The sequence below is a fragment of the Alosa alosa genome, chromosome 1 (genome assembly GCF_017589495.1).
Source record: "Alosa alosa isolate M-15738 ecotype Scorff River chromosome 1, AALO_Geno_1.1, whole genome shotgun sequence".
Taxonomy (NCBI): domain Eukaryota; kingdom Metazoa; phylum Chordata; class Actinopteri; order Clupeiformes; family Clupeidae; genus Alosa; species Alosa alosa.
Window position 1 is genome coordinate 23,727,919 of NC_063189.1, and position 24,864 is coordinate 23,752,782.

Sequence of the window (24,864 nt, forward strand, 5' to 3'; positions counted from 1 at the left end):
ACAAACCTCTTGCAACATTAGCTAGCCTCCTAGCCCTAGCCATCGTAGCTGCCAAAATGTAACAAATCAACTCAAAAGCGACTGAGTGAGCAGGCAGTCGAGATAACTGGTTAACTTCCATGGAGGCGAAACATTGCAGATTCGCAGACCATGGGACTCAGATTGGGCGACTGAGTAGCAATCCGGGTTAGGTCAGCCCGGCCGGTTAGGCTACGTTGAGTCTGAGTCAGTTGAATCAGCCGGCTACGTTGTCATGAGTGGATCTCTGCGAGGCGGTAGCTCCTCCTCGAGGTGAAAAGCAATTCCACAACAAAAGCCATTCTTTCACTTCTGAAATAACATTCAATGTTCTGCATGTAGCTTAGACAACTGATTGAGTATCTACCCGGGTCAGTTGGATCAGCCGGGCGGGCCGGTTACATTATGTTGTTATGAGTGCGAGTCAGCGAATCAGCCGGCTACGTTGTCATGAGTGGATCTTTAGAGGAGCGAGTAACTCCTCGTCAAGGTTAAAAGAAAATCCACAACAAAAGCCATGCTTTCACTTCTGAAATAACATATATTCTGCACGCATAGCCTACTTTAAAATGCAATTAGGTCGCGAAGACAGTCCGAAACATTGCTCTGTATGGAGTTGCTTGAGTAGGCTAGCCTACCTGGGTCATTTGGATCATCCGGGCGGACCGGTAACGTTATGTTGTTATGAGTCAGTCGAATCAGCCGGCTACATTGTCATGAGTGGATCTGTAGACGAGCGAGTAGCCTAGTTTCTACTCGTGTCATAATAAGCCTAATGAGAATAGTAGTAGTAGTAGTAGTAATAATAATAATAATAATAAAAATAATAATAATAACAATAATAATAATTTATTCACTGCAGGGCATTTCTACGTTTCTATGTCTACATTGAAAGTCAATTGCTTAGGCTAGGTTAAGACAATAAATAAACAGTCTGGCTCAAACTGCTTTCTTTCCTGTGAGTGGGTGGAGGTTTTGATGCTATTATATTAGGCTATTTTATATTATATTATATTATATTATGCTACCTAACAGTATAGCTATGATTAATAATAATATTAGTTGCCTAGTATTAGCAGCCTATAATACTTATTAGAATAGATTCCTAGTAGCCTACTATTAGTATACAGTAGTGGTAATAAACATTGTAGCAGAGTAGCATTAGACCTAGGCAAACTTTTCTATTGTTAACAAAACAACAACAAATAATTAATTATTATAATATAGGCTACCCTCTCTGTCAATAAGATCAAAGTTTCTGAACATGAGCACCAAAAAGATGAACAATGTGTGGATGCACTTTGACCAGGAGAGCAAAACTCTAAAGGCTAAATGCAAGTACTGCAAAAACCTGGTTTCAAATCATGGAGGATCCACATCCAACATGAGAAGGCACTTAACGAAATGAAGCACCCCACTGCACTGCTTGAACGTAGGACTGAATTTCTGTGCGATTTAGCAATACTGACTCAAGTGACTCAAGTGACTCGTTCAACCCGGATCAGTTTAGTGAGTGACTCAGAATAACCCGGATCCTTAAAAGGAATCGAGTTTGACAGGCCTATTCTGAAGTAGCATCGCAAATGAGAGAAAATTTAGAAAATTCCACAGACAGGGGGTGCTCTTGAACCCTCTCACCGTCTCTGAAAGCATAACCGTGGCTCAACAGGTAGATCTAAACTCATTTTTCAGGCATCTGACCGACCGGGTTGACACTTCAGCGTGAGAAATCGGGGGTGTGGCGTGTGAGTGTGTGAAACTAATCAAATGTGTCTCACGGCCAATGCGTGAGAGTTGGCACCTATGCATAAGTGTTGCGCAATCTGCTTTCGACATTCAATTTCATTAGATTCCATTTTCCTCAATACTTCACACACCAACATCACACTTTGCCGCCGTGTAGCCTAAATCACGATTCAGTTCTATTTGGTCGGCGCGGCCGCTCCAATAAAATCCATTGTTCATCCAGTGTTTGCCAGTAAAAACTTCGGCGCTGAATGATGCGTGTGGCAAGTGACAGTGCATAGACTGTATAAAATAGCAGTGCACTCATGTCGGCGCTCGGTGCACTTCATCGACATGTGCTCTATAGGCTACATTTTGCACACTTGTGTATATAATATCTCAATAAGTTCCTTATTTTCAACTGAACTCAAAGATAATGAATATAGGCTATAGGCCTATGAGTATTTTCTGTTTATTATGCCCTTTATAATGTGTGTACATTTTGTGCATGCACTTCTGCTGTAGCATTTATTTCAGTTTATATCAGCTATATTTCTGAAGAATACATGTTGCCACAGGTCTGCTGCACATTATTTTTTTAAATAATCAAATAGACCTACGTCTTAAAGTTAATAAAGTAACTTGCTTTGCTTTCATTTGAATCCCAATCAAGATACACTGGTAATAATTGCTTTATATTGTTAATATGGTCTTCTGGAAAGTCTGGAACTATTTACAGTGACCAGTGATCTATTATTCTCTGGTAGGATCTTTATCTTGCTTGAGATTCAGGACATGAAAAGTCCAGACTGACCAAATGGCCTTTTGTGATATTTGTGATGTTTCATTGTGGTTTACTTCAACCCTGCAAAACAGAGCTTTCTCAGTTAGAGAAGCTGTCAAATTCCACCATCCCAATATGTAGTTTGCCACCAAGATCCAATTTTGGGTCAATTTTATTTTCTTCATTTATGATTGTTGGAAGTGTCTCCAACATCTTTGTGTACATGTTGTGTCTGGTGTCTGAGGCATGGTGGGGGTTGTCTTAGCTTATATTCCCCAAAGAGCAAAAGCACTTACTTGTGGAATTTGTTGTTTGCACTTCCTTGAATACCCCTTAAAGATAAAAACAAAAAGGAACAATGTATGTTATTGAATTTATATCCTAAAGAGAGGAGTTATCTGTATTAATCTATTCATTACCTGTATGTATTATGTTGAAACATGTTAAAAGTGTACCCACTAGTGGTTTCTATGGAAAACAACACCATTTCCAACACCATTAAGGTGAGCAATAAAGAATTATACCTACATATTAACCATATTGTACATGATTCTTCTATGTGGACACTGAAGAAAACTGCCTAGTAACAAACCTTGTAATGTACTTATACAGGCCAAAATACGTTAATGCTGAAAAGACTTCTGTTTTTTCTGACTTACCTATCAAGAGAAGGAACAGAAGTGGGACCACTTTCATCTTGTCCCCTGTTTCCTTTTAAACAAATGATATAAATATAGTTAGGGTACATCTGGTCTAAATAACGATACAATGAGTTGCTGCTGAATTTTAATAAAAAGTTAAAGTTGATTGGTATAGCAGACACTTTCATTCAAAGCGAATGAAAATCCTTAGAATCCCTCCCCCCAAGTGAATCCCTCCAGAGATGCAAAAATGTACTGGGCTTCTCAGTATTGAATATTTTATGTTTTGAGTATAAACCATAGCCTAAAATGCAACAATTAGAATACTTTTACTGTGCTTTGATGTTACCCAAATGATTTACATTTCATTGTACGCACAGCACCTGTGCCCTCTGTGAGTTGAAATAGTCTTGAGCCAGCTTTGATTGGCCTAGCTAGATGTTGTTAGCCACATTGGCCATAAATAGATTACGTAAACCTGTGATGGTGAACAGTGATATGAGTGGGTGCAGAGTCAGACACTGATGAAGGAGTTCTAGCCGAATGCACAATTTGTGTATTGCAGTGCACATCAGTTACTCTGAGTTGCACATGGAAATAGTCTCTTTGGTTAATTCATCAGAACAACCTCCAGGATGCCCATCTGAAACAGTGTCATTGCTAAAAATCACTACTCTGATTACCACTTTTGAGTCAGAGAGACACTTTTCTTAATTTTTGCCTCTCAGACATAGCTACATGGATGAAGGCACACCACCTCCAGCTGAAGTTGGGTAGCATCTTGAGTCAAGTAAGTCCTGATTTTCCGTATGTTGTAGAGTGCGAAACGGCATGATTTAATGTTTTTAAATTGTCCTAAAATTGTTGAGAACTGCTCTAAAACTTAAACTGTTTACTATGTTGTTAGTCGCTTTGGCTAAAAAAGCGTCAGCCAAATGTAATGTAAATGTAATGTAAACTAAGGAGTTAGTTTGTAGGCAACCACAACACAACCACAAGTCAATTCCGATCAAGGGATCTCAAGCGCTTTAGAATCTTTGATCGGAATAGACATTGTTGCCTACTGTTCCTGAAGAAGATACAGCAGTCAATTCGAATGACTGTATACATGGCTGTTCATTCGGAATATGAGCGGACTATACCACCTTCTGATCGGATCAGGAATTTTCATTCCAATTGAGGTGTTTATATGACAATTTTTATTCTGATTGAGCCGTTATTCCGTTTCTAAGAATAGAAGCAGAGAGGGTTAAAGCGGAGCGAGAGGCGCTAACGTTCGACAATTTCCGCGTTCGATTATTGCAAGGGGAATCCCCCTTTATGCAGACCAGAGTAAACCCTCGCTGCACTAATGTCAATGGAGACTTGTGGAATTTTACCAATAAATTGGTCATTATGTCTTTCTGGATTTGTTGAGGGTTTTTTGGAAAATGTTGTCATAATCTGTAAGTGTTCGGATTTGTAATAAAATAACTTAATATCAGACCATGCTGCTGCCAGTTACTGTCCGGTTGTTAGCATGCTAGCTAGCCTCTTAGCTAAGGTAACATTTTAAACGGAGAAGTGTAATTTCTTTGAAATGACAACTAGCTGAATAACATTACTGACATTAGTTAAAGTGGATAGTTTATACTCAAGCGAATTTGGAACAGTATATTAAGTTTAAGCAAAGTCCTTCAACTACTAGTCACTTGTTAGCGCATATTTGTATTGCCATAGCTACTCCCATCCACTTGTATGGCGTTTTAAGCTAGCGTTAGCTAGCTAGCTAGCTCGGTTCACATGACTAATTAAATTATTTATATCGTCCTAAAGAATGATTCATTGGTATCATACATGATTATAAACAATGATACTGTGAACACAATTATGTTTACCTGTTCTTATTGCTTATTAAGAGAGAAAGTTTATTTAGTGACGTAAGGTGACACTCCCACTTATGCAGACCGGAACTGTCCCGTTTTGCTCCCATAGTAACGAATTACATTGCTCTATCTTGCTAGTAATCAAGGATCTTTGATAGAAGTGTCCATGTAAACATGGCTACAGAGAGAAATGGGGCCTAGTTGGGCAGATGGCAGTTGGCAAATCAGTTTAAACTACCCTTTATGATGTCATAATGCCCATTAGAAAGTCAGTGGGAAATTGACTTTGTTAATATCTCAAGTATAAAGTTTACAAAAATGAATGCATAGCAGCCATGTCCTTTAGAAGACCTATGTTACAAAGTTTGAATGAAGTTTCTAAGTTAAAGTTTAATAGCCCACAGAAAAAGTGGTCAGTGGAATAATAATAGATAAGAAGCCTAGGAAGAACAGTACAGTGCATTTTTCATGCACTATAATAAAAAGAAGAGATCAGATAATAGAACAGTGCATTTTATACCCTCTCTGTCCGCAAAGGGCAATTTGTTCGGTAAAACAAACAAGCCATTCTAATAGGTTTCTTTAGGCCTACTTGACAACATGTTTTCAGGTAGTGTCATAAAGTCTTTCCCTCCCTTGATCTCTTTCATAATGTAGGATATCTGGCATTCCCTGTGGCTGCATGATAAGTAGAACAACTCAAAAATAACACATCTGCACCAAGTGAATCCACAGAACTTACTACGTTATTGGTTAGAGACAATCAGCAAGGAAACTCAGGGGGGCTACACGGGGCACGTAACTAAATCGCTCTGTTCAAACGTACATGCCGCTATCACGTCTGGTATAGCCAGTTCCACTGATCATAGTGGAAGCTAATTATTGAAGCAGACACAACACTAACGAACACTTTAGTTACACACCCGGTGTAGCCTCCCTGTGAGTGACACAACAAGTGACACAACTCGGATCAATTTAGTGAGCGACTCAGAATAACCCGAATCCTTAAAAGAAACCAAGTTTACCAGCTCTAGTTGAAAACTTTTCTTTTCATGCAGTATGCAGTGCTGAATGAGCCTACTGACATGTATGTACTTTTCCTCAAGATGGCGGCAACTGGAAGACGAGTTAAGGTAATGCACTAACTTCATGAACAGTCATTATAACCGTTCTTTACACTTACAAACCTTAAAATACTTTGATTTGCCTGTAGGGACCCTCTCCACACCACCACCGATGTGTTTAATAGTGATTTGTTTTATGGTAATTCATGCCATTTGCGATACAGGCTTTAAGACTGTTGTTAATGCAAAGACGGGCTAGCTCAAAACTACTCCGATTAACATATTTCTGCTCCCAAACTAAAGTTTGAACTTGTTAACATCCACAAATAGGCTCTAGGTAAGTATGGTCAGATTAATCAAACATCTATGATGATAAGAAGGAGAATCATAAATTATTACACAAGTGTTCAACATGCACTTAGTTTATTAAGCGTGTATTATGTTAACACAGCAAGCACTTTCACAAACCTCCAATCAACAATCATGCTCAATAAGATTAACTATAATTGTAATTGAAAAATTACGAATATTATGGATGACATTACTCCATTAAAGGTCAAGAGAGTTACTGACAAACATAAGCACCAATGAAACAAAATTCAGCAGTTCAAATCCTAAAAAGAGAGTGTAGGAAGACTGAAAGAAAGAAAGAAAATGCCGCAAATACAAACTTCAGATCCTCTATGAGATGCTCGACACATAGAATTCTGGAATATGCAGAGCAAGACAGTCTTTCTTCTCTAACATCATCAGTAGAAGTATAAATAAAATGTGTGTGCTCTTTTCAACTATCAAGAAATTAACAAATGAAGAGTTCATATGCAAAACCCTCTAAATCCGTCTGACCACTTTTCTTTTAAATGAGCATTTAAATTCAGGCTCCTATAGGTTTTTGCCTATAAATCGATATTTCAGACCAGGAAGAGAGTGGTATTTAGTGGGTTTAGAAGTTAAATTATTTGATTAGCGTATACTATGTGTGGAGAGCATCCCCTCACCATCTTTATCTCATTTTTGACATAGGTGGCATTTAGAGGCTTTTGCATCTGAACCCTTCAAATCCTCCCTCATAATTAGTACCTGAACTTCTCTCAACTAATAAATGCAACCTTTTGCATTTTTTCAAAGGTAAAATTGATCAAATAATACTGAACATATCTTCTTAATTACTAACCCAACATTTGTAACCGCCAGCTACAAAGGGAGGGAAACTAAACTTAATGTCAGAGTTTAGCTTGGTAGATTACAAAACTCTACTACTCTCTAGTTAGAAAAAATAGTACTGAATATCAAATCTTCCACACAGTAGACATGCTTCACATTGAATGTATCCTTGCTTTTTTCAGGTCCCAGCGGCCATAAAGCCCCTACTCAATAAGAATAATTTGTATGCTTCCATGTTAAACAAGTACAGGCCCATATCCAATCTACCATATTGGCAAAAAATGGTCTTTTTGACAAAACTGGCTATTTTGATTACTTTCAGTCCAGTTTTTGGGCCAATCCCAAGCACTGAAACAGCTCTTATCAAGGTTTCAAATGACATACACCTCAATAAAGATTAGCCAATTAGCCATTTCAGATTTTTCTTCACCTGAACATAGATGAAACTGAACTAATTCTGTTTTGCCCCTCTGCTTCACACAAAAGGTCTTACAGCAAAGAATACTGAAAAATCTTGGTGCCTTACAGTAAGTGACAGTGATCTAAACGTCAACAGCCACATGAAAGCTAAACTACAGTACATCAGCTTTTTACCACTTCAAAAACATCAGAATTGATCAGATTGAGTTCTTTTGTCAAAACATGATTTAGAAAAAACTCATTTATGCATTTTCTAAAATAGCTTTAGATGAAACAAAATGCAGCAGCTAGGGACTTTACAAAAACTAAAGACCTGACAATATTACTTACTATAAATAAAGTTCTGGTCTAACAACGGCCTAGGGTCTATTTGTGGATGACGATGGGGGGAAATGTGTATAATTGCATAGCATGTCAATTTAATGTGTGCACCCTTAAATTTTCTGCTTGTACTCCTAAAAATGTTAGGAGCCCTGCCACCTAACTGCCAAATCAATTAAACTCATTCTATATCATATCTGCAAAAGTCGATTATATTTTCATTGCATTAAGTTAATCCATTTGTAGCCATGGAGGCCAATCAGACTGGCGCTTATGTCCATGGTGCTAAGTGGATAAGAGTCGTAGATTCCCCCTGGAAGGGACGCCAGTCCATCACAGGTAACCCCCAGCAAAAGTCGGTACCCGATACCCAGCTGGGTAAACTGAGGCAATGCAGATGACGTGCCTTGTCCAAGGGCACGATGTGCAGCATCAAGTCATCATATGTGTCTCGAACCAGCTATCTTACGATTGCCAGCCTAACACCCTAGACCACTCAGCTACATTCATTGCATTACCAATCAGTTATTTTCTCTAAAGTTGTGAAACTAGTCAGTCATTTCAAAGATGCCATTGGTTACCATTAGCTCACATCCATCCGGTGGCTCTTTTGCCCAGTACCATTTGCCCAGTACCATTTGCCCAGTACCATTTGCCTCAGATGCAGTATCATTTTAGCACCACTCAGACCCTTTGTGTAATGCAAACACATCACAATGTATTATATCCCAATGATGGAAATGTGGATGTTATTCCATCTTACCTGTCAAATGTCCTTATCTAGATGTTTGTGTGATAAAGATGATGCGTTTTACTGAGTAGAGAGTGCTGGTTTAAAGACTGTGACTGCAAAATCCACCTGTTGTCTCCGTAAACGAAATGATGCACTGATCACTGGTTTTCAAGCTTTGTGTGGAGAGAACCAACTTGGGTTTATTTAACTTGAGTGACTTGTTCTGCTAACAATAGGCCCGGAGGAGGGTGCAGTGATACATATTAATCAGAATCTGAGGAATTTTAAAAATGCATGTTAAAATACAAGTAAAACCTGTTTTAGGAACATTTGCTTTCTTCCAAACCACTATAAATCCATTTTTGAAAACATGAATTAAAAGTCATGTCACTTAATTGTGTATTTCAGGTAATATTGATAAAAGTGCAGTTGTGTTGTTTTGATTGAGTAAAGATAAATCAACTGTTCCACTGAAATTACTTGGAAAAGAAAATGTAAAAAAAATATTTATGAAAATGCATTAAAATGGAGGATATAGCGTTTTGGAAAAGAGCTCTTCATTTACACTTGGTGTTTTAAAATGTTCAGGTTTCATATTACTTTTGAACTTTGCTAAAGTTAAGTGTACCATGATACAATTTGTTGCGCGACACCTGCCATCCTCCCAGTTCAATCATGATTTTGCCTGAACTACTAAGAGCATTAGCAAATAAATCAGTTTGCAATAAATCTCCTGGAAGAAATTAAGTGATCCTTGGTTCAAGGTTCCTGCCATGAACAGTACTGGTTGTTTATGGTATTTAGCAGACACTTTTGTCCAAAACGACATACAGATAACAACAATACAAAGTTAAATTTAACAGTAAACAATTCAAAAACTTGGTAAGAGTACATTAAGGAGAATATCAATAATAAACAACAATGTCAATTCAATCAATAGCCTAATAAATACTATAAAATACAAACCATAACACATAATACACGCTTAATAAACTAAGTGCATGTTGAACAGTTGGGGCCTACTGGTTAGCGCTTTGGACTTGTAACCGGAGGGTTGCCGGTTCGAACCCCGACCAGTAGGAAGCGGCTGAAGTGCCCTTGAGCAAGGCACCTAACCCCTCACTGCTCCCCGAGCCCCGCTGTTAACTAGCAGCTAACTGCGCCGGGATTAGTGTGTGCTTCACCTCACTGTGTGTACACTGTGTGCTGAGTGTGTTTCACTAATTCACGGATTGGGATAAATGCAGAGACCAAATTTCCCTCACAGGATCAAAAGAGTATACTCTTTTGACACTTCTTGAAAGACCCAAAACTATCACAGGAACGGAGAGCACTGGGCAACTCATTCCACCAGCAAGGAACCACTGAGGAAGAGAGTCTTGAATTTGACCTAGCGATTATGGCTGGTTGACACAACAGACGCTCATCAGAAGACCGCAGTGGGCGGTTGGGGATATATATCTTGATCATTGAATTAAGATAGCAGGGAGCAGATCCAGTCAGTGTCCTATGGGCCAAAGTGAGAGATTTCTGGCCACTATAGGGAGCCAGTAGGAGAGGAGTTACATGTGTCATCTTTCGCTGATTGAAGACTAGGCCTGCCGCAGCATTCTGAATCAGTTGTAACAATCTTACTACACAAGCAGGTAGGCCAGATAACAGTGAATTACAATAGTCCAGTTGGGGTCAGTGAAGATGAGTCAAGCTGGATGTTAATCTGTTGTTAAGGGTTGTATCACTTGAATAAACGTAGCAATCACCAATCTATCATCAATATTTCTATAGAGGTTGTTGTGGCATATGCTAAGGCCTACATGCTGAAAATGATGACTGCTTTTTCCAGCTTTATCACTGAAAGGTTTGTCTCTTTTAGAATTGCTTGGTTGATGTGACAGTGGATTGCTCTTTCTAATTTACAGGCTGAGGTAGTCAGGTGGGAATCACAGGATTGGCACCACTGGTTTATATCATATAAATCAAATAGACATTTGGAACATGTTTGCCTTTGTTATACTGTAGGCCAGTGAAGAGAGATTAAGGCGGGGATCACATTGACCAGTGGCAAGCGTCAGGTTTTCTATTGTTCTCTATGGTTCGGCAGCGGAATGGTGGCAATGCTGACGTAATGCTAGTGTTGAAGAAGCTGAGGGTTGAACCGCAACACGAGTATATTCAATTGTCAGTTAAGGCAAACCGTTTGTGTTACCACAGGAACGAGATGGAACTTATTATGGTCTGAGCGTTGCGTTACGCTTGCCGCTGGCCAATGTGATCCCCGCCTAACTATATTAACATGACATAGTCTAAAACTAAAACAGTCTAAAACATTATTTAAAATCTCAGATTTGTTCCAAGGGTGGCTTTTGATACCCAAATTTAACATCATACAATAGCTGTATGTTCTCTTCTCTCGTGATTAATAACCCAGATTAGATCATCCTTCCCCACCCGATGGAGGCCGAATAGCTTCTTTGTCATGTAATTGTGCAAAATTAAGTTGGAGGACAGGAAGCAGAAAAATTCTACATTGCACAAATTGTAAATGGAGGCAATAAAAAGTGTCTGCTATGTGTGACTGAATGAACCTGTACAAAACACCTGTCATTACCACTATCTGCCCAATTCCATGTCCAGGATTGAGCACCCTGCAAAAATGCATTCACAGTATGACATCACCAGGCATATTGTCCCCAGACCTCACTTTGAAAACCACTGGTCTAAAACATTGCATATGTCATCATCGGAAAACAATAAAGGCCACAAATAAGTAATGAATTCACATTCATACAATGTAATAACATGTTGCTTATTACAGAATAGACTGAGAGTCATCTTTAGTGCCATGTGACAAAAATATGCAGCTAACATGCCATATCATGTAGGATCAGGACGACTCCCTGGTTCTTGTGCTATTTATCTTCCTTGACAGATTCTGTCACTCTTGTCGGTCAACAAAAAATGCAGTGGAATGTTTTTGTGGTGGCTTGTTTCAAGCAGAGAAGGAGTAAAATTATTCAAGGAACTTACTTCTACTTAGGCTGGGTGTTTTGACAGTTAGTGTATAGAACAATATAGATGTATGTGTTTGGTACCAGAGTACTACAGAATACAACATGCTTTATGATTAGGGTCATACCACGTCAGTTCAACCAGGGCCCACGCACTTAGGTCTGAAAAAAATCTGAAAAAATTACCAGGTGTACCTATGTTACCCAGGAGACACACTGTAAAATTACTCTTATGTAAGATCAATACTTTCCATGATACAGCCAGTTTTACAGGGGGAGGGGGTGTCGATTTTGTCCAGCCTCGTTTTTTTGTTCAACATATTGATGTCAATGGTGCATTTTGCCCATGTTCAGGGTGGAAAGTGAAAAAGAAAGATTTGCATAAGACAACTCAAATTGGTGTTTTTAAAAAGAAAAGATCATTGAGAATAAAGAAAAAAATATTTAAAAAATCTTTGTATATTCCCACAAGGTGTTTGGGTGCTCTGAAAATGAGAACCAAAATGATTTTTTAGACTTCTAGGTCTGCTGTTCAGACCCTGAAGGAATTTATTTTCTGTTCATTGTTTTTTGTGAGAGTGTTTCTACTTATCTCAGTAAGGAAAATAAATCAAGAGCCTATGTTGAGTACAAATATGTCTTCTGAAGGCTTAAACAGAGCCCAGCCAAAAACTCCAATAAAATTTGTATCAACTTTGAGGGACAGCTATGACCATGCAGGATTATCCAGACCAAACGTGATGATTTTGCTACATACTATTCCTATTTATGTACCACCATGCAAAATTTGAGCCTCCTACATGGTTTAGTTCTTGCGCTGTGGGCTTGTGAACTTTGACAAAAAAAAGAGGCTGGACAAAATCGACACCCCTCCCCCTGTAAAACTGGCTGTATCATGGAAAGTATTGATCTTACATAAGAGTAATTTTACAGTGTGTCTCCTGGGTAACATAGGTACACCTGGTAATTTTTTCAGAATTTTTTGAGACCTAAGTGCGTGGGCCCTGGTTGAATTGACGTGGAATGACCCATTAACATTAACATTCGAACATAAGACTTAAAGATAGACACCAAAGGCCGAAGATCAGGATAATGAGGGCCAGATGTACGTACATTTGCAAACGTAGCGTTATCAGCGTCATTGACACACCGCAGATTGCGAACGCTGTCAGACCCAAGTTTCCGTCTTATTTATCAATCGTTTAATCCTTAGTGTAAACTGCGCCTTTCTCTGCCTTTCTCCGCCCATAATCACAATTTACGGACGTCTACAACTGAATGGCAGCGCCTACATACAAACGCAGTTGAATGAAGTTGATGACATTAAAGCCCCCCTGTGTAACGTTTTCAGTTGTTTGTTAACTAAATCAACATTTACCATTCATAAATGTGGCCTCATTCATGTTTAATTATGACCACCACCAATTCGAAGCATACCTATTCCCAGATAGCAGACGGGCATTGAAACTATGTAGAATCAACATTACATTGTCAACCATAAATCATTGAATCAATGTCGGATTTCGATGTTGATTTAACATCAGTTTGCACCCTCAGTTAATATTGAAACAATGTTGATTTATTAACTATAGACCAGCGGAATTTCAATTGTATTTCAATTAAAATAAATATTGAAACAATGTTGAAATTACAACCAAACTAAAGATCAATGCGATTTCAATGGTATTTCAATTCATATTAAACCGCAGTAAACCACTATAAATCTGGCAAAATATTGGGAAATTCATACCCTGCTTTATCTACAGCCAGGATACATTTGGCTAGGCCTAGGTATGTCTGGTTTAGGCTACACAAGCTTGCATAAATAACCATTGACAACTTGTTATCAGTTTGAAAAGCAAGTGCATTTATTCACTCTTCTTCATTTATAAATTCCCGTGTGCTGTGCTTCCCTGCCATCTATTCAGTAGGCCTACGGTTGCAGTCAGCCTGACCATCCAGTTGAGTGAAGCGGCACCTAACAGAAATAGAAGAAAGATATACAGTGTTAGATAAATATGTTAAACTGAAGGCTACTTACAAGTGAAACTTTAGAATAATCATATTCCGTCTATGTACATCGTAGCCTAACTTACAAACTCATTCATGCTTGAGCAGGGTCGGACTGGGAACAAAATTCGGCCCTGGCAATTTTCTCCTGGACGACCCCCCCCCCACACACACACACACACACACACACACACACACACACAAGCCCACCGATACCAAAATCCCCCCCTGATTCCCCCCCATAAATAACAAACACACAATATCATGCTGTAGCAACACTTCATAAACTGAACCCAAACATTTAGATTTGGACCTATAGGTTATTATATAATCAGTATCGTAATTTCTGTCAACTATGACGATCTCCATGCATGTTCAGTAGCCTATATTTTTAATTTAGTCAAGCAGTGACATGTGGTTTAATCAGTGTTGGGCAAGTTACTTCAAAATCGTAATATATTATGTATTACTTATTCAAAGTAATTCATTACATTATAATATTACTGTCTCTGAATTGTAAGGCATTACACTACTATTGTATTACTTTTAAGTTACTTTTACCAAAATATCTGGAAATATGGATTTCCCCCCCCCCCCTCCCCCACATTGCCCGCATACAGACAAAGGGTAAAAGCGAACAAACCGGTTCGTAAGCAGGTAAAAGTGTGGCCTGAGGGAGCCTCCGATGCTCTTCAAGACTGCTTTGACACAACAGACTGGGAAATGTTTAAGCAGGCAGCCACTTACAACAACCGGACAGACATAGAGGAGTATACAGACACTGTAACTTCTTACATCACCAAGTGCATCGATGATGTGACCCACACAAAAGACATAATCACTCGGGCTAACTGGAAGCCATGGCTGACAGGGGATGTCCTCAGGCTGCTGAGGGCCAGAGACAAAGCCTACAGAGCTGGGGATGAAGCTGGCATGAGAACAGCGAGAGCAAACCTGTCCCGTGGCATCAAGGAAGCAAAAAAGGAATACACTCACAAGATAACCACCCACTTCAAAGACAGCAGGAACGCACAAAGCCTATGGCAGGGCATTCAGGCCCTCACGGACTACAAGCCAAGCCACAGAGCTGTGAGAGCAACATCCCTCTGCTCAACAACCTGAACCGCTTCTTTGCTCGCTTTGAAGCACAAAACAGCACCTGCCCACAGAAGACCCATCCCCTCTACATGAGCAGCCCCTGTGCCTCTCTGCCGACAGCGTGAAGAGGACACTTGCTGCTATCAACACCCGTAAGGCAACAGGTCCAGACAACATCCCAGGTCGTGATGCTGAAGGACTGCGCCAGGGAGCTTAAGGATATCTTCACAGACATCTTTAACACTTCCCTGAAGCAAGCCATCGTCCCATCATGTTTCAAAGCTGCCACCATCATACCTGTGCCGAAGAAAACTGCTCCATCCTGCTTGACTACTGCCCTGTGGCACTGGCACCCATCATCATGAAGTGCTTTGAGCGGCTTGTCATGTCACATATCAAATCCACCCCCCCCCTGGACCCCTTCCAGTTTGCATACCGAGCCAAAGCGGTCTACAGAGGATGCAATCTGCTCTGCCCTCCACCCAGCCCTCACCCACCTGGAAAAAGACTCATATGTGAGATTGCTGTTTATAGACTTCAGTTCTGCATTCAACACCATAATACCACAACAACTCATCTGCAAACTTGACAAACTGGGACTCAGTACCTACCTCTGCAACTGGCTACTGGACTTCCTCTGTCAGAGGCCTCAAGTAGTGATGCGTGTTGGCAACAATATCTCAAGCAGCATCACACTGAGCACAGGGGCCCCAAGGCTGCGTGCTCAGTCCGCTGCTCTTCACCCTGCTGGCCTTGACTGCACTGCAACCTACAGCAACAATCACATAGTGAAATTTGCTGGCGACACAACTCTGGTGGGTCTCATCACCAAGGGCGGCGAGACTCAATACAGGTTGGAGGTCGACCATCTGACCACGTGGTGCAGGGACAACAACCTCCTACTGAGCGTCAGCAAGACCAAAGAGATTGTTGTTGACTTCCGGAGAGGTCACACCCAACACCTGCCACTGACCATCGGCGGTGCTGTGGTGGAGAGCGAACAGCACCAAATTCCTGGGGGTGCACATCAGCGAAGACCTCTCCTGGACCACCAACACTGCATCACTGGCGAAGAGCTCAGGCGCCCCTGTACTTCCTCTGCGGGAAACTCAGGCGAGCAAGTGCTCCACCAGCCATCATGACCACATTCTACCGAGGCACCATTGAGAGCATCCTCTCCAGCTGTATCGCTGTGTGGGGCGGAAGCTGCACTGAATACAACAGGAAAGCCCTGCAGCGCATAGTGAACACAGCTGGAAGGATTATTGGTGCTTCACTCCCCTCCCTGAAGGACATTTACACCACCCACCTCACCCGCAAGGCGACCAAAATTGTGAGTGATGCAAGTCACCCCGCTCACAATCTGTTCGATCTACTGCCCTCTGGGAAGAGGTACAGAAGCCTGCGCTCCCGCACTACCAGACTCACCAACAGCTTCATACACCAAGCTGTAAGGATGCTGAACTCTCTCCCTCCTCTCCCCCCTCCACCCTCAGCTACATAACATCCTGGACATTAGACCCACAATGGCCGCGTGCACTACTCCACTTGCACACTTGTACACTTTACAACTTGTTGTTGTTGTCCTGAAAACACAACACTTCTGCTGCTCTTACATAACTTGCACCACTATGTCACTTTCTTTCTTACTTAGGTCAAACAGAACTACCCAAGCCTTTTATTGGCCTGACTTTGCACTAGTATTTTATTGACTGTCTATGCACAATTTCAACCAAATTTTGCTGCTCTTATTTTTTTCATTATTATATGTGCCCTCTTATTTACTTACTTTTTTGTTTACTTGAATGTTATGTTTGTCTGTGGACTTAAATTGGTAAAATATGTCTTGTCTTCACCGTGGGATAGTGAGAAACGTAATTTCGATCTCTTTGTATGTCTGGAACATGTGAAGAAATTGACAATAAAGCTGACTTTGATTGTATTTTCCAACGAAATAAATAAAGAGAAATAACTTTGTTCATGATCTGTCACCAACTCAAAATTTACTTAGCTCTATCACCAAACAACTATGGTCCTCTTGAATCTATGTGTCAGTGTATAGAACAAATCAACACCTGGATGTCTCAAAATTTTCTTCAGCTGAACAAAGAAAAAACTGAAGTAATTATATTTGGTAAAAATGAGGAAAGACTTAGGGTTGCCACTCTCCTTGACACAAAAGGGTTGAAGGCAAAGGATACTGTTAAAAATCTTGGTGTATTAATTGACAGTGATCTAAATTTCAACAGCCACATGAAAGCGATAACTAAATCAGCTTTTTACCACCTCAAAAATATTGTCAAACTCAGAGGGCTGATGTCAAAACATGACTTAGAAAAACTCATTCATGCATTTATCTCCAGCAGGGTTGATTACTGCAATGGACTGTTCACAGGCCTTCCTAAAAGACTATTAAACAGCTTCAGGTGATACAGAATGCAGCAGCTAGGACTCTAACAAAACTAAAAAGAACTGACCACATTACTCCAATTCTTAAGTCCTTGCACTGGCTTCCAGTAAGTCACAGAATTGACTTTAAAGCACTATTGCTTGTTTATAAATCAGTAAATGGAGCAGGACCTAAATACTTGTCAGACATGCTTCAGCAGTACACACCTTCTCGTCCTCTCAGGTCCCAGGTGAAAAACCTGCTAGTAAAACCTACAGTTAGAACTAAATATGGTGAAGCAGCTTTTTAGCTGCTATGCGGCTCAGCTGTGGAACCAACTTTTCGGATGACATTAAAAGGCCCCAACTGTAGCCAGTTTTAAATCTAGACTTAAGACCAAACTGTTCTCAGGCGCTTTCTGCTAACTGTGCGAAGTTACAAATTCTGAATCTGCCTCGATAATTATTCTACTTTGTCTTTTTTATTACTTTTTTTACTACTTTTGCCTTTGTTTTTGCTTACTAATTATTCTTTATTTTTAAATGATTTTACCTTGTGTTTTATGTTTTCTTTTTATTATGATCTTTACCTTTCAACTATTCTTTGACTATATTGCCCTTCTATGCTTTTATTTGTTATTATCGTTTGGTTTTGTTTATGTAAAGCACATTGAATGACCTCTGTGTATGAAATGTGCTATATAAATAAACTTGACTTGACTTGACTTGATCTCTAGTTTCTAGAGCCAGAGACAGTTGACAACCTAACCTAATATAGTTATGCTAGGACTAATAGACCACAAAGTTGCTGAACGTGTTATTTCAGTTTAGTTTGCAACAATATAGTTTAACCAAAGTCCTTAGCTGCAGTAGCCTACTACCTAGCCGTTCCCATTCACTTTCCGTTTACTGTGCTAACGATAGCTAGCTAGCTCGGTCCGAAAGAGTTGCATTGGCATTGCACACAAGCAATGGCAATAAAATAGTACACAAAATGTTATGAATATGTTGTTATTGCTTATTCAAGCGTAACTCTCGCCAAAATGCATCCTAGGGTGTTTTTGTCAATGTACCCGAGTCAAACTTTCGTGAATGGGAGTCCTATAGCCTACTATTTTGATGTGTCAAAATCGCTATTTTAAAACACTAAGAAGGCTCAACACAACGTGAAACTTTAATCGAAGTATCATCAGTGTCTCTACACATGAACTTGAGCATTGAGAACATTGTTAGTGTACACATAGTTTACTAAAAAAAAGGTTTTGGACAACTCGCTCCTTGACTGATGGCAGCGAGCACAAAACCCAAGTGAGTTGTTCAAAACCTTTCTTTTAGTGAACACTGTGTACACGAACAATGTTCTCAATGCTCGAAGTTCATGTGTAGAGACACTGATGATACCGATCGGGTTTCATGCTGTGTCGAGGCTTCTTAGTGTTTTAAAAATAGCGATTTTGACGCGATCATGTATCAAAAAATAGTTCCCATTCAAAACTCCACAACACGGACAAGCTTGAAAGTGGCGCTTCAGACATAATTATGCTTTTAAACGAAAGTTTGACTCGTGTACATTCACAAAACACCCTAGGGTGCATTTTGGCGAGAGTTACGCTTTCAGAAAGAAGTTTATGCTTCAACGTGCTAGGACTCCAGAACTAGTGTCAGTTTTGATGTGTGACGGCTCCCGTAGTTCTAAACGAGGCAGCGCTTGAGAGGTTGGTTGCTATATAACTCCTAACCACTAGATGGGAGAATTTCTTACACAGGGGGGCTTTAAAAAGAATCAAACGTATAGCTATCATGAAATAATACCATACATGATAAGATGTAAACAAGCAGGGAGATAATGAAGATCAGTAGTTCTACTCAAACTACTTGTGCACGTATAGAAGATTGGTCAAATAGCAAGTAGGAAAGAATGACGTGAAAGTGAAAGTAAGACATTGGAAAGGTCAACGAAAGTTGAGGTTGCTTTTAGTAGTACAAATACTTTCACCACAAAAACTGGTGCTCTAAATTCTGTTGTCTTTGAAAGGTTCTCTTATTGACGCATTGAACTGCAATTTGGATTAACACCTGCTTTTACAAGGCGGAAGTATTTAGGCGCAGAATAGACGTGCGCTTTCAGGAGCAGTCTTTGTACATACCGCGGAATACATACTTAGGCGCTCTTTACTCTTCCCCTCCCATCTTTTTACGCTAAACTCCCACTTTCCCTTGGATCCTCCCATGAATGCATATGCATGACATGACAAACGCAATCTGCCACTTTCAGCTCCCGCGACAGGCAGTTTGCGCTTTTACATCATTCCAGCCTGTTTGTACATACCTCGCAATGATTTTACACGCACATTGCGAAACAAATACGCCTGAAGTGGGCGCAAAATCGTTAGTACATCTGGCCCTGTATACTATATTGTAATAATAATTTGTATAGCATTTGTATGGTGCAGTATAAATCACACATTCAATGTAATTCTTTCTCTCTAAATTATTAACTATTAATCAAAAGCCTAGAACTCTCTCTGAATGTGATATTGTGAATAATTTTGTATAATGTCATGAAATAATTGAAATTGTCCATAAAATGCATTGAAATCTATACTTTGACAGTCTGAGGGATGCTTCACAGACTTACAGTATGCTGATGAGGTATACAATATTTACTCATTTATAATTTTTAGCATGTCAACCTGTATACGGCTAGGTATAATACAATCATCAGCTTCAAGGCCTTAACTTTTCAAGACATTACCATGGTATTTTTACCCTGTGTGTTTTTCTACTGTTTTTTTTTTTACTGTGATATGGATCCCCCTGGGTCTGAAATTGTATATTATATATTAAGCAATAAGCCTCGAGAGGCCATAGGTTACTCTGATTTCAGAACAGCTCAGGAGCGTTTTAGGCATGACGCACAAACTTTTTTCCATATCATTTTGGTCAATTGTTACATCATGACTGTATAAAAAAGGGGTTTAGGCCACAGCGTTTCAAAGGAAACAAAACAGTTTTTATCTAATACCAGGAATAACAGCGGAAGCTTTAGGCTATACTGAAAAATGTGTGTTTGACATGTTTGGGGGAGGACCAAGACAAAGCTTTTGTGAGTTATTATTCTTTTTTGTAAAGGAAACTCGTCACACCTTTCCATTTATCTGTGTCACAGCTCAGCTCTGCGGATTATTACCCAACAACCAACAAACAGGGAAGAGCAAAAATGAAAAAAAAAAAAAAAAACAGTAGCCACGCCATGTATCAAAATAAAATATTCTATTTTTGTATTTTGCGCAAATACTAAAAATACTCTTTAAAGGCTAGGGAGCATGACTTCACATTGCAAACCTTCCATATCTGTCTATTTAATCAATTTCTTTATCACTACACGCATATCAGAAAAGTTGGTTAGACTTGTTAATCTTATGAGCCAAAAAAAAAAGTGCAAGTCTTACCAAAAACCGCTAAGGTACTGCTTTGTACAACTAAAAAGCCTTTATTGGAGTGGGCTTACATGTTGCGATAAACTTACGATAAAAACTACTACACTGATTCTGTTGATAACGTGGACAGTGTTTGAGAGCAACAGTTTTTCTCTGCCGACAAGACATGACATACAGTAAATCTGCAAACAGTCAACAGTTCAACTATGGTGACTTGCCTGTTACATCTCATAGCCTACTGTATCAGAGATGTACTCAAAAAGTCACAACCGATCTTGTCAAGTGGTACAAACAAACCACCAAACCTACTGAGAGCCACAAAATGTGGGCTTAAAGCAACCCAATGCAGTTCTTTCACCTTAAAATAAGAATGAAGTCTCTGACATTGTCAATGCATGCCCAGAATAATTGATATTGCACTGTGTAATCCTGTTGATCAGGTAGGATCATGGCCCCTTTAGGTGGTTTTTAACTAACTGGGTACTGTGTACACGCTAAATGGTGCTATATTGACGCCAAGGGGCATAACTGGGTTTTTCACCATGTTGTTTTAGGTGATTTAGGTAATACATGAGGCAACTTGTTAAGCAATATTACAGGGTTCCATGTGTTCCAATGATTGAAGTCCTCAAGAAAAAACTGCTTACTTCCACCTACGAAACATAAATCGCCTCCGCCCCTCCTTTACCCCCCACACTGCCACCATCCTTGCCCACAGTCTCGTCACTTCCCGTCTGGATTACTGCTAACTCTCTCCTCTTCGGCCTCCCTCACATATCCCTCCATAAACTTCAACTGGTCCAGAATTCAGCTGCCCGCATCATAACTCGAACCCCCTCCATTCACCACATCACTCCTGTCCTCCAACAAGTCCACTGGCTCCCGGTTCAGTTCTGTATCCAATTCAAAGTCCTTATTTTAATGGAGCAACGTCTATGATTCTCTTTTTTACCAGCATAGATCGGTTCTGTATCCCCCGACTCTTTTGTTTGCTCTGGTAGCACTCAAAAAATTTAAATTTGGGGGAGCTGATTTAATGAGGGTAGTAGCACTGTTTGTTTGATCTAACCATGTCTCAGTTAAAAGTGAAAATCAAGGTTGTGTGTTCAAATCAGATCAATAATTAAGAATGACTGTTTGAAAGAGATCTGTTATTTAGAACTGCTAGTTTTACTGTAAATGTTGGAGTTAGACAATCCACGGGGGAATTCTGAGGTTGTTGTGGTATGGGTAGAAAATTTGACTGGTTTACCCTGTAAGCTTGATGCACTTGATTTATTCTATTTCTTATCAAAACCGGAATAGAGAATGTCATAGACTTACTGAGTCCCGGCATGTTCTCAAAACTACTGTCAGAACCATTTCTATTGCAGGGACTGAAAGTATCATACAACCGTAGTGCAATCAAAGTATGTGATTTAGAATTTCTACTGCACATTCCGTGCTATGTGCCAGCTGAGAATATAAACTAAGAGGTTGTTGCTGCTTAAGAGATCCTTCTGAATGGCGGGGTGGAGGAGGGCGGGGGTTGCCCTGTGCTTCTGATGCTAAAGGTCTTGGGCTAGTAAAACACTGTCTGTCTGTTGACGGTCTTGGGCTAGTAAAAGCTGGGGATCCTGCAGAGGGATGTATTCAGGGGATTCAGGGGAGTTTGATTGAGTGATGGGAGATTAGGGGGATTTGGGTGGCCTGGGGAGTTTGATTGGTTGGGGAGGTGATTGGGTGTGGATGGTGATGGGAAATCAAGGGTTTGGGGTTGAATATTGGTCCAGAGTCTCCATTTGAGGTCCAGGGGAGTTTGTTACAGGTGCTTTGCTTTCAGCAGTTGTTCCAATAGTGTTCATGTTGTTGTGTCTTTGTGGTATGAAGGAGTCTGCGGAGGTGGGCAGGGGTATTGGTAGTAGACCAGGTACTGGTGATGCAACATGACTTTTCCCACACGGTACATAATAGCTTTATAGTTTATGCACAAGACACTTTGCTCATTGAGTGACTTTCAACTTTGTGCTTTCATTTAAATTAGGGCCCAATGAGTGAAGTAGATCTGGCCACCTCTTCATGAGGAACAACACAGAGAAGGGGACTAAAGTGTCAACAAAACTGATGATTAAAGTTCTCAAGAAACTTGAGGTTGGGGTAAGACAAGCGGGTGTATCGTGTGTGTGTGTGAGTAACCTACACGTGTTTTTTTGTGTGTTTTTTTTGTGTTGGCTAGGCTAGATTTGTGTTGGCTAGACTAATTGTGAGATGGTAAAGCATTCATCTCCCTACAGCTCTAAACAATGTCTTTTACTGCTCTGAATGGTAAATGCTAAAACGCTGTACAACAGAGTGCACATAAAGGAACAAGCCTTTAGTTGGGTGTGGTACAGGAGCAAGGAGCATTATCAACAATCCATGACGTAGACGTAGAACCCTTCACAGAACCTGAAGAAGTTTCTGCACACTCATGTTTTCTTCTCATTACAAGGGGAAGTAGGATTGCTCAATTTTGGTATGGCAAGTAGTATATAATATGTAAATATAGTCAGAAACTCTTTTCAGGAATACGTTCCAGCAGTACGTAAATAGGACAAAGGCGGCCTATTTATAATCAAACTATAATTGTCCCTGTGAACAAACAAATGACTACAGTATGTTAAAAATGCACTGGCTCAGGCCCGAGGCATGATTACTAATCTTGTTTGTGGTAAAAGTACATGAATAAATACCACAATACAAAGATCAGAAAAACTGGTTTTCCTGGTTATACATGCTGTCAAACAGAAGCCAAGCTTATCTAATTAAAGCTTACTATATTTAGTTGTGGTTATTTGAAAGACTAAAAAAAGATTAAACAAACTGATTGTGTCAATCTCAGTGCTCTTGAAGTGTTCTTTCTTACTAACACCAATAAAAAAACAGGTTCAAATATAAACCAAGAGCTAATTAATGACTTTGAGCATAGCATCCCCTCACAAGATTGGACTGATTCTAACTAACATTTCATAATAAATAAATGAGCAGTGCTTATTTCACGGTAGCTGAACTACATTAATGGCAGTCAGTGGCTGCATATGTCCTAGCTTAAATATGGCTCCTGTTTTAAAATGAATGAAGGTTGACATGAATTCTCCAAAATGCCAACCTGAGGTGGGTTAGGTACATATTCTGTTTTCTCTAACACAAAATAGAAACAGAAACAGAAGGAAAAAATTCCCAGCAGTTACAGAGAACTTTTGTGTATAGCTAACACCCACAGAAGAATGAGGAAACAGCATCTTAACCCCAACAGACAGGCCAGAGTTCAATGAGAGTCATGTGCTGGGGGGCAATTGTTCTATTGTGTGACCATTCTCGAGATTCTGCACCCATTCGTTATCTGACACCACCTACTGCTGGGAACAGACAAAATGTGATCAGATGAGATCTTCACAATGTCAGGTTTCATTAGCTTGCTGTGTGAGCAAACATCACGATAAGGTCACATTCTTGACAACAAAAGAGTGCTGGAGTGATTTCAAAAGAGTAATTCTGATTGAAACCACAGGCAATTGTTGAAGAAGTAGATCCATTTGACAAAGGGTTGCAAACAAATTGCCTTCAAGACATTTCACCCTATTATAATCATCCAGTAACTCCTGTAGTGTTATGACACAAAAGGCTTGTCTACTGCCTATACATAGTCATTGTTAAAAGAACTCTGGTACATAACAAATGCATCTTTCTATCTGCATGTTAAAGATGTCAGTAGAATCCTCATGAGTAAATACACTAGGGTGAAAGATGAGTGAATTGTGTAAGATCTTGTGTAATCTTTTGGTTTTGTATCTTAATGCCAGACAAAAATGTTTCAAAATCCATACGTCACTCATTCATTCATTATACATGAGACCTGACCAATCACCAGTCTCCTCCACCCATCTTTATAATAATAATAATAATAATAATAATAAAAAATGCATTTCCTGAAATGCTTGTGTGACGGGTTACATTGTTGCTTCTACACATCACCACAGCCAACCACTTGGATCAGGTTTCTTTATTGCTGGAATAAATTATGATAGTGTGGAATCGTGGGTTTTCAGTAAATAGATCTCAGGACAACAATCCATTATCTATTAATCTCCAGTCTGGGTAAATGCTATACAAATACTTGAAAGTATTTGTGCTAGTATAAATATAAGTAAGTATATATATATATCA

The 24,864-nt window shown here is 39.7% G+C and overlaps 1 protein-coding gene across 1 annotated transcript in view; it reads right to left on the reverse strand.

The window, feature by feature from the left end:
* The window catches only part of LOC125296798 (uncharacterized threonine-rich GPI-anchored glycoprotein PJ4664.02-like), an 86,483-nt gene extending 64,468 nt beyond the window's left edge, over nucleotides 1-22,015 (reverse strand). The window contains exons 1-3 of the mRNA XM_048246921.1: nucleotides 22,003-22,015; nucleotides 3,187-3,238; nucleotides 2,824-2,859 (exon numbers count right to left, since the gene is read on the reverse strand). Coding sequence (XP_048102878.1) covers nucleotides 2,824-2,859; nucleotides 3,187-3,238; nucleotides 22,003-22,015 — 101 coding nt within the window. The remainder of the gene's footprint in view (nucleotides 1-2,823; nucleotides 2,860-3,186; nucleotides 3,239-22,002) is intronic.
* Between the last annotated feature and the right edge of the window lie 2,849 nt (nucleotides 22,016-24,864).